The sequence below is a fragment of the Tauraco erythrolophus genome, chromosome 20 (assembly GCF_009769465.1).
Source record: "Tauraco erythrolophus isolate bTauEry1 chromosome 20, bTauEry1.pri, whole genome shotgun sequence".
NCBI lineage: Eukaryota > Metazoa > Chordata > Aves > Musophagiformes > Musophagidae > Tauraco > Tauraco erythrolophus.
Window position 1 is genome coordinate 154,620 of NC_141484.1, and position 10,719 is coordinate 165,338.

The 10,719-nt window shown below is 42.3% G+C and overlaps 1 protein-coding gene across 3 annotated transcripts in view; it reads left to right on the top strand.

The window, feature by feature from the left end:
* FASN (fatty acid synthase) overlaps positions 1-8,650 on the top strand; it is a 45,193-nt gene extending 36,543 nt beyond the window's left edge. For 2 of the 3 annotated variants that reach the window (XM_086624238.1, XM_086624239.1), the window contains 9 exons: positions 362-453; positions 601-752; positions 1,039-1,281; positions 2,772-2,960; positions 3,505-3,732; positions 4,187-4,407; positions 4,993-5,091; positions 5,221-5,472; positions 6,572-8,650. In XM_086624238.1, coding sequence (XP_086480364.1) covers positions 362-453; positions 601-752; positions 1,039-1,281; positions 2,772-2,960; positions 3,505-3,732; positions 4,187-4,407; positions 4,993-5,091; positions 5,221-5,472; positions 6,572-6,709 — 1,614 coding nt within the window. In that variant the 3' untranslated portion in view covers positions 6,710-8,650. Of the gene's footprint in view, positions 1-361; positions 454-600; positions 753-1,038; positions 1,282-2,771; positions 2,961-3,504; positions 3,733-4,186; positions 4,408-4,992; positions 5,092-5,220; positions 5,473-6,571 lie in introns of those variants that run through there. The other variant, XM_086624240.1, reaches the window with a different exon arrangement.
* Positions 8,651-10,719: the final 2,069 nt, after the last annotated feature.

Here is a 10,719-nt window from a genome sequence, read left to right on the forward strand (position 1 = left end):
TATATGCCTGGCCCCTTGACCTGGGAAGCAACAGTGCTTGGCCAGTGAGCTCAGGTCTGGGATAAGATGAATGTTATCAAACACCTCTGAGGACAAGAAATATCCCATGCAGAACTTGCCAGTTGAAGGCTGCAGTGGCAGCAATGAAAAAAGCAGACTTAACAAAAGCCATGTGGTACTTGTCATATTTCAAGACGTTGAGGATATGTTTGTATGGTAAAGCTATGAAAGTGCATTGTGTAGCCATGTCCTTTCATATCTCAAACCACGTGGCAAATTTAAACAGAGAAACTGGAAATACTGAAACTGCACTTTTTTTTTAACTTTTCTCTCTCCCTTGCCTCCCCTCACCCACCCATAGGTTCTTAGAGATGGCATGATTGAAAATCAGACCCCGGAATTATTCTGGGAGGTCAACAAGCCCAAGTATTCAGGCACCCTTCATTTGGATTGGTAAGTCTCTGTGGAAAGGACAAATATGAACTGCTTTTACAGTCACAGAGCTGATAAAACTTAGTTGTTTTAGTCTTGCACTAGCCTTTCATGGTAACACATAGCAGGTTTTTCTGATGGGATTCCTCTCTCCTGGTCTGCTCCAAGGGTGACTCGTAAGAAGTGTCCAGACCTGGACTATTTTGTTGTGTTCTCCTCTGTAAGCTGTGGAAGAGGAAATGCTGGGCAAAGTAATTATGGCTTTGCTAATTCTACCATGGAGCGTATCTGTGAGCAGCGACATCACGATGGACTCCCAGGTAAGATGACTTTACTCACTGCACAGAATAATGTATCCCACCAAACATCCAGAGGAGAAACAGCTCACCAGAAGTTTGTGCACTTCTCTGGAATGATAATGAACATTGAGGGCCGTTTCCTCTCATAGCTGTTACCCTGAGTCATTCATATGTGAATGGACACTGACCATTTAACAGCACAGAGGAAACGCAGGCCTTTACTTAGCTGTTTTTAACTCCCCTTTTGTTGCTGCCTTGTCCTTTAGTTAGTTGCCTAGTGTATTTTTTCTTCCGATTTCTCCTCCAGGCCTGGCAATCCAATGGGGAGCCATCGGTGATGTGGGTATCCTTATGAAAACAATGGGAAACAGAGAGGTTGTGGTTGGGGGAACCATTCCCCAGCAAATCAGCTCATGCCTGGAGGTGCTTGATATCTTCCTGAATCAACCTCATCCTGTCATGTCCAGCTTTGTCCTAGCAGAGAAGGTCTCTGTGAAAACTGAAGGGGGTAATCAACGGGATCTTGTAGAAGCTGTTGCTCACATCCTGGGTAAGTGCTCTCAGACAAGCACTGCTGGGCAGTGTCTACCATCTCAATGATTTTGGAAAGCAGTGGTGCTGCTGTAGGTGCTCTGTTCAACCTCTCCTCCTGATTCCTGTCATGTGGGTGTGGTGGTAGTGTTGTTTCTGTGTTTGTTTATTTTTTTCCCCTCTACACTACTCCTTCTCTCCAATAATCAGTTTGTTTCTTCAGTGTAGACTTTTGCCCTTATATGCATGCCCACACATACTTCAATGTCTTGGGTTTTATTTAGAGTGGACTGGTGCCTTTCTCCAAATGGAGAATCAACAGATTGCCCCAAGACCAACATTCTGGGACAGCGCATAATAGGGCAAATACACTACTAACTTTCTGAGTACTATTCCAGCTTTCAAACATTCACCTTGGGATGTCCCCATGCTGCAAAAAGTAGCTTTTATGTACTATCAGCTCTGTCTGTCATCTCCTGTGAACATCTAGTAACCATAGCATAACTATGCATTATAAGAAGTGCCATGTCCTCCAGTCTGTTTTGAACCTGCTTCCTTTTACCAGTGTCTCCTGTTCTTGTGTTGAAAGTGAATAATCTCTGTCAACTCTACTATGTTCCACTTCAGTTGTCTCTTTTGCAGACAGAAGTGTGTACTGATCCTTTGTTTTCTACCAAAAGAGGTGCTGATAGAGTAAAGACAGTCTCCTGAGTATTACTTAAGGAATTGTGTGCAGTAACTGACAGCAAAGCCAACCTCAGAGAACAGACATGGCTTTTAGAAGTCATAGGAAAGTGTCTGGGAAATCATACCAGCTGTAGGGTTAGTTTGGAAGGAGACAGTGTGTGAAGACAGCAAAGGGAGAAGCTAGTAAGATGCCTAATGGTGGGAAGGGTGGCAACATGGGGGGCAGCATAAGGTGGAGGAGAGAAGGAAGAGCTGTAGATGCAAATGTTATTATGAAATGTCTTCTACAGGTAAGGAAAGGGTGAGAGACTTGAACTGTGTGAAAATTGAAGTGGAAGAGGTGATGAAGACTAGAGGAATCACCTCCTCCTCCAATCTGATAGACATCAAGTATTGCCATCAATCAACCATCATTGACACTGATAACTGTTTCATCTCATGTTGTACCTGAGGATTAGTTGCATCATGTCTGGGACTGCAGTTTCAGTTAGAGCCTCCAGTATGTGAAATTCCTCTAGCTGATTGTTCTGAACTTGACCTAGAGCTGAAGTGACAATGTTCACAGCTGTTTAGCTGGGACTGATGTATTTCCTGTCATAAAACTGTGCACATTTAACATGTACTCTAAAGACAAGATCCCATATGACCAGATGTGGGTTGTAGAAGAGGTGACTTCTGAAAGCATTAGATGATCCTGAAAAGTAATTCTCTGTAGCTGCAGTTTACTCAGGTTTTAGGAGAGGGGAGGAAGCTGAGAAGTCTGCTAGAGAGACCTAGAGCCAAAAGAAATTGGCCTTTTGTTAGTGTGCTGTTTTTTCTCAGGTGTCCGGGACGTGAGCAGTCTGAATGCTGAGAGTTCCTTGGCAGACTTGGGCTTGGATTCCTTGATGGGTGTGGAGGTGCGCCAGACACTGGAGAGAGACTATGACATCGTTATGACCATGAGAGAAATTCGACTCCTTACAATCAACAAACTGCGTGAACTTTCTTCCAAGTCCAAGACAACAGAGGGTATGGCGTCTGGATCAGGGTTGCTACTAGTCACCTAAGTGTAAACAATTAAGCTCCCAAGCCATTGCTTTCATCTCTAGTGATGTGTGAGCCTCTAGCAAATCATGAAATAAGATCATGGAATGTGATACAGGTGAAAGGCTTTTAAGTGATGGACATGTCACTGAAGTGCATTGACTGTTGGGTCAGGCCCATCAGTTCTGGGGACAGGGTATAGAAGAAAGAGCGTGACAGCTGCTTTCTTGACGGGCTAGTGTCTGCCTGCATGAGTACTCTTACGCAGCTGTGTGCAGGGTGTAATTCGAGACCTTTTACCTGTCTGAGGAATAGACAATGTAATGTCATGCTTACTGTAAGCTAAAAGCACATGCAGTTGCTGCAGAGCAACTGACAATAAGATGATCCCTGTGTCTGTGCCCTGATGATTTAGTGTGCCAATGGGCTAATCCAGAGCAGCCCTGAAATTCTCCTTTGGGACTAGGGCTACGTGACCAAGACTGATCCTGAATCTAATTGCGTTTGTCTGGTGTGCTTCCCTTCAAAGAGCTGAAGCCGGCCCAGTTGATGAAGACGGGCCCAGGCGAACCTCCAAAACTAGATTTGAACAACTTGTTGGTGAACCCAGAAGGGCCAACGATCACCCGTCTCAATAATGTTCAGAGCACAGAGCGCCCTCTCTTCCTCGTTCACCCCATTGAAGGATCCATTGCAGTTTTCCACACTCTCGCCTCCAGACTTCATATGCCCTGCTACGGGCTCCAGTGCACAAAAGGTATCTCAGTTCTTCAGTGTCTTGAATATGTAAACGTCGCAGTCTGAGTTTTAGTTGCCTTATAGAGAGAGCTTTGCTTCTAGACTCTTAAACTCAGAGGATCAAACATCAGTACCTATAGTCTGCATAGGGTCGTGTCAAACATCCACAGGTAACAAGAAGTACTAGGTTAGGCTGAAGAGCTTATGTATGGGAAAATGGAACAAATGGATCTTGCATTGAGTCTGCAGATAAGCATGTAGGAGAAAACAGGGCATGCTGTTGTACCTGTCTCTGGAAAGCAGGAACATTACTATTCCTTGCCTAAAACATGAGTTGCTAAACATAATTTAGAAACTGACCTTCAAAATAACCTGGATGTTTCTAACAGGGTTGTTTCTGAGCTCATGAAAACCTAATTGTCTCTGCCAGTGTCTTTTCACTGGAGACTTTCTAACTTGCTTCTATGTTCTAGCTGCTCCCTTGGACAGCATACAGAGCCTGGCAACCTACTACATTGACTGCATGAAGCAGATACAGCCTGAAGGACCTTACCGCATTGCTGGATATTCTTTCGGTGCCTGTGTAGCCTTTGAAATGTGCTCCCAACTGCAAGCACAACAAAATGCTTCCCATGCGCTCAACAGTCTCTTCCTCTTTGATGGGTCTCATTCCTTTGTGGCAGCATACACTCAGGTAAGAGATACAAAGAAAATCTTCTGTCTGGCAACCATCTTGTGTCATGAGGGCTCATGTTCTTGGAGCTTACTACTCTAGATACGAGCCATCTGGAAAGCTGACAGGCTTTTCTTGACAGGAGTTGAGACACAGCTGTAGACAGTGGATACTTAGGGATGGCTGAAGGGTTGAAGCGTATGGGCAGTCGTTTTCATTAACTGAGGAGAGTGGTGACACAAATGTTGCTTTTGGTATGGTAAACCATAATATTAGTATGTCTTCTGGAAGATCCTGGAGCCTGCAAGACAAGATCTTCATGTAAGGGGGTTAGGAAACTTTGCTTAAGCCTTCCTTTCTGTTATCATTGTACTTTCTAGAGGATGATAGGCTCTTGGCAACTGCCACCTGTGGATTTGCTTCCTCATCTGTCCTCAGGGCATCTTCCTCCTCCACCTCAAGCTTCAGTCTTTTATTCCCCTCTTCCCCCCCCTTTTTTTTTTTCTCTCCTTAGTTCAAAGCCCTTTTTTCTGTAATTATTTTTATCTACCACTCAAGATCAGGAATATCCTTCTCATGCTTGCATTTTATTCTTCTCTTTTCCAGAGCTACAGAGCCAAGCTGTCCCAAGGAAATGAGGCTGCATTGGAGACTGAAGCATTGTGTGTCTTTGTTCAGCAATTTACAGGCATTGAATACAATAAGGTAATGTTTTGTGGGGTTTTTTTTATATCTCCTTATGATGCACAGGAGGGTTGCGGGTTTTGTTTCTTGGAGATGGATTCTCAGATATTGAGACTAATTGGGGGGGAAAAAAAATGTTAATATTTCCAGCTGCTGGAGGTTCTTCTGCCCCTGAAAGACCTGGAGGCTCGTGTGAATGCTGCTGCAGACCTGATAACTCAGATTCATACAAACGTCAATCGTGAAGCACTCAGATTTGCTGCTACTTCCTTTTACCATAAACTGAAGGCTGCTGACAAGTATATACCAGAGTCCAAGTATCATGGGAATGTGACACTGATGCGGGCAAAGTCTCACAATGAATATGAAGAAGGTCTGGGTGGCGACTACAGACTCTCAGAGGTTAGTCTGAGGCCCACTGTTGAGGTTGTCCTGATACTTGGGGGAGCAAAAGAAAAGCATAGAATATCATCCTTACTGAGAGAGAAGGGAAAAAAAACAACCTGAAAGAAATGATCATTCTGGAGCTATCGTGCTCTGACAAGAATTGGAAGTCCCCAAAAGCAAATGATTTGATGGGCTCCAGGCATTTTCTCAGAGCAGTGAAGGCCAGAAGGTCTAGCATCTATATTGGATAGGGAAGTGTTTTCCATAGCTAATTCTTGCAGCTGTCTATCTGGACTTTAGATAATGAAGGTGTTGAGAGTGATTCAGCAGAAGTAACTTTTAGTCTGCTCTTTCACCCCTAAAGTTTGTCCACTGCATCAAGGCACACGTTTCAAGAGCAAGTGTCAGCCTTATCACAATAGAGGCGGCTCGCTCTTAGTTACCTTTTGTGGACCACTTAGAAGTTAGTATGTGTGTTTCTTGTGGGCCTGAAAAACTTAGGGTTTTGGCCTGTAGTCCAGATAAGGTCACTGTTCTTTAGCCCCTATTCACATAAAAGGATTAAGTATTTTACATTATGGTACAGATACCAGGGAAAAGGAAGTGATTTTTGGAATTACCTTCCTGCTTCTGGCATCTCAGATCCCTTCAGACTTCTAACTTACATTCATTATTGATTCCAGGCTAACTTGTATGTTATTAATGTTACATAATGACCTTAAAGGAAGATTCATGGTGGTGGGAGAAAGGTTAGGTGGAGGGAGGGTTATTTGGTTTTCTTTAAGGGCTTGGAAGTAGCTACTTCATCATTCATTCTTTGATATTGTAGGTAAATTATTCTTTTAGTATCAGGTTGGTTGGCTTCCTGCCTAGCTTATGTTTGAGTGGATCACCTGCCAGGCTGTCAAACTACTGTGCTGTAAAACAGTGGTTCCAAATGATGGCCTGCAGTTGATCTATGAAAAATGTGTCAAACTGGTGCTGTTTTCAGCTGAGTTTGATAGAGACAGTAGTGTAAACTGAGTAGAAGACTGACAAGCCCAAAACAGCTAGATGACCAGCTGGTTGTAAATTGTGAATATAAAGGTGTTTTTTTTTTTTCATATCTGTGCAGGTATGCGATGGGAAAGTATCTGTCCATATTATTGAAGGGGATCACCGCACCTTATTGGAGGGAGATGGCGTTGAATCAATTATTGGGATCATCCACAGCTCACTGGCAGAGCCACGTGTCAGTGTCAGAGAGGGTTAACTTCTGCTTACCTACTGTCAATGGTGAAGAAAATGCCAACAACATTCCTTGTTATGACAGACCCAAAGGAACTCTTCCTATTGTTCAACATCTCATCTGCTCTGCTGCCAGAACTGGGAAGTCCAGCTGAACTTGATTGGTTTCTTTCTCTCTCTTTCTAGCTCATCTTTTCCTTTCCCAGCTTTTATGGGTTTTCTCTCTTCCTTCCCTTCCTATGCTTTGTTTTCCCCTAGTATCCCTGTTTGTGCTACTCTGGTGCTGTGACTGTGTCACTGTGCACTGCTGTGAGGGTTCTTCACTGATGGTTGCTTCCTACACCCTTGGCAGTATGAAAAACAAATTTAGGAGTAGATTTCTTGTGCTCTATATTTTTGTCTTAACGGTATTCCAAAGGGTATGTGATAGCACTTGTTGACCAAGCCCAGTGAGCAGGGAGGGGAGCTGCAGCTGATTTCGGAGATATCTTTTGTCTGTGAAGAATCTGTCTGTAGTTAGGGCAGAAAGAGAATTCCATTGAGGCTTTTGTAACTATATTTTTTTAATTTGATATATTCTGAGTATTTATTGTGTCAAACCAGAGACTACTTACTTGGTTTTAATTTATCGTGGGTTATAGGAGAAAAGAAACATCCCTTTTTGGAGGGGAAGGTTTATTCTACAAGGGGAAGTTGCCCATTTGTTAAACCAAAGTGCATCTTTGGAACAGTCTGGTTTGTGGTGTTTTTTTTTCTTTTTCTCCCACTGCTCTACCCTGTTCAGAAAGGAAAAGGTAGAAGGGAGGGTTCTTGCTATCATCTGCTCTTTTGAGGAGAGACAGGAGGAAGGGTGGATGGTTTGACATATGTTACTGTGTATTGAACAGCCTTAACCTGGGCATGATAAAAACAGGCAAAGCTGTCCCTAGGCAAGTACTTTGTTTATATTTGTGCAAGGTTCTGTGCTCTACTTTATCAGAACCTTAGTAAAGCATTAAGACCATTGCTTTACCTTATTTCCCTCCCACCTCCAGTCTCACCACCCAACCAGACATTTGGAACAGGGGGTGGAAATAGAATTCTTCAGTGATAACTGGACAAATCCTCCTACCCCTGCTCTCCCATAACCAAAACTTAGGCAAACATACAAGCATCTACTCAAAGCCCTTGTATATTTTATTTAGCACAGGGCTTGCTTAAGCCTTGTGTATTCATTTTCCTCTCAGTAATGAGACTGGAGATCCCACATAAGTTAGTTAAGTAATCAGTTTGATGGTATGATTTTAAGATAATAGTACCTTTTTAAAGGAAACTTGCATAAAATTCAATAAAAATTTTCTCACCTTTGCTATGCTCAATCTCTCCTTTCTGAAATCAGTAAATCCTTGCTACACTTATGATACAGAGGAGACCTGGGTAGCATCAAAGCACCAACTAGGAGGAGCTATTATGCCTTTCAGAACTGCTGTAAAACCCCAGTTCTCTCTGTCTTCATCCCCCAGTGAAGTGTCCTGTTAGTACCAGAGCTTTCCATTGACAGGAATCAGTGGCTTTTCAGTGCAGGTTCTGACCTAGTGTCTTTCGCTAATAACACCCTCTGTTGATAGTGGCTGGGTTAACTGGTTTTAGTTTTATAACCTATTTCTTTTGTGAAATCTGAAATAAAACCAACATAATGTCAGCTTAAAGTATTTCCAAAATAAGTCTTGTTCTTTTTTTGTTCTTTTTTTAAAAAAAAAAAAACCTTTTGTTCTGAAGAGTGTCTCTTTTTCTTTGGTTTTCCTAGTATTAAACAGAATTGATTACTGATTGGCTTTTTGTCGTATTATCTACCACCATTTCTTAATCCTGTGTTTCATCTGCAATCTCTCACTTCTTGGTATAAAGCAAAAACTGCTGCTGTCATATCTGATTTGAAGTCAATGTAGAATTAACAACAATAATAAAGAACACTTATTATTCTGGAGCATGGCTTCTTGTTGCCATGATTTTGGTACCTTAGATACAACCAAACCAGACACCCACAAGATTGAAGGGGAAACTCGAATTCTAATTCTGGCTCCATTGTTGTGATTTTGGACAAACCATTAATGCTACTGCCTCAGTTTCCCCATCTGTAAAATGGGACTAATAGCATCTACCTCAAGGTTGTTGAGCGTGTTAGATAGGCAATGGGTATAAATGCTATTAAGTTGTTAGGTGTGATGACTAGGTGGTAACGGAAGGAGGGAAGTGGGCAATGTGTGAGGGTGAGGTGCCTTACAGCTGCTAAGAATCTAATACTGAAGAGTGGCTATGTCAACTGGGCATACATGCATACTATGAGACTTGTTATATCTACCGTATACTATCCATGCTCATGCTAGTATAGCATACTACATAAAATAAAACAAATGTGGACTGGTTGATTGATTTGTTTTAAATTTAACTACTGGTAGTTGTAGTGAGCCTGGAGGAAAAAAAAAAGGGTTGAAAGAATCCTACCTGGCTTGGTTGTATTGAAAACCTAGAAGGAAAAAAGGAGTGATTAAGCAAACAGATACAATACCTCTGTGCTAAAGTGTTTAACAAGTCTGAATGGGCTATGTGGAGGGAGCAAGGATTAACACTATTCCAGCTGTGGAAGCAGGAGTTGGAGAAGTTCTCTGTATAAACATAAATGTGCATGGTCTCATCTAAGCAAAACTTGAAGATACTGGTTTAGTAATAGAACTTCCTCAAGAATTACTCGTAGTCTATATGCTCTGATTGTTCTTTTGGTTGTTATTTGAAAAGCAGAAGATTGTTTTGGTTTGGGTTTTTTTCCCCATAATTGTCTAATTATGAGCTGTTGCCCTGTAACCCATTATGTAACTGGCTGCTGGATACAGTGTGCCGAAAATAAAAACCTTATTAGTGCTGTTACTGCTTGTTGTTTCTCAGTAGTCTGTCAGACATAGGTAGAACAATAATCTAATGCAAAATCAAATACTGCAGTTGCTTGTTATGAGGAGACAAGGGCAGAAGCGAAGTCCTTCACCTCTAGCCTTCTGTCAAACTGAAGTGGGAGCCTTTTGTCAACTGATACTTGCTTTCCATCCTCCTTTTCAGCTAGCTTCTCCCAGGCCTCTCTACACTGTGCTGGTCTTAATCTCAAGACTGAAAAACACAGTGCCCTCATGTAATCATTAGCATTAAAGCTGCTATTTTCCTTTTCTATTCTACCATTTTCCTGAAAGAAATATGCCTCTCTTGCCAAAAATGGTAGCTTAAAAAAAAAAAAAATGCAAGAAGGGTCACAGTGTAACAAAACTGGTGACTTTAAACAGCAATATGGAGAGCAGATGTAGAGAAGCTTTCTGGTGCTGAAACAGAGGTCAAGTAAAACCCAAAAGATTTAAGGTAGAATAGTGATAAAGGAAGGAGGTGTTTGTTTCTCCTGCAATTAGTTAAGCTACTCTAACTGGCGATCGGACACCTTGTGAGAAAATCAGGGTCGAAAGAAAGGGAAAAAAATAAATAAATAACCCTGGAGCAGCTGTGTAAAAGGAAATGCTGAAGGAGAGGCTGGGTATTTAAAATAGCAGAACTGGTTGTTTAGGCCTGTGGAAGGTGGTGAAAGATGGTAGAGAAGAATCAGAAGAGCCTGAAGCTGAACTATTTCTTGCAGCAGGGTTCATCACAGCTGTGAGTGCTAGAAAGTTGGGCAGCAGGAAAGGAATTTGGCCTCTGATGGTGAACTTGAACTGTGAAGACTGTCGAGGGACAGGTTCTAACAGACTTACTGAACAATTGGACTATGCATGGAACCCTCCTTCGGCTCTGGTGCTTTGTTGTTGTATATGGCAATTTTGGGGGGAGGTTTTGCTTTTGAGGAAAAAAACATCTAAAGCCCTATGACTAAAGTTACATTGATGTTTTGACTGCAGTAGGGATGCAGGTTTTTTGATGTTCTGGAAGGTACTGGCAGATGAGAAGGGGAAATCCTTCCCCGTGCTCATCCCCATGGTGGGCGATAGCTTTATAAAACGCTGCTGAATGAACATGTATGTTATT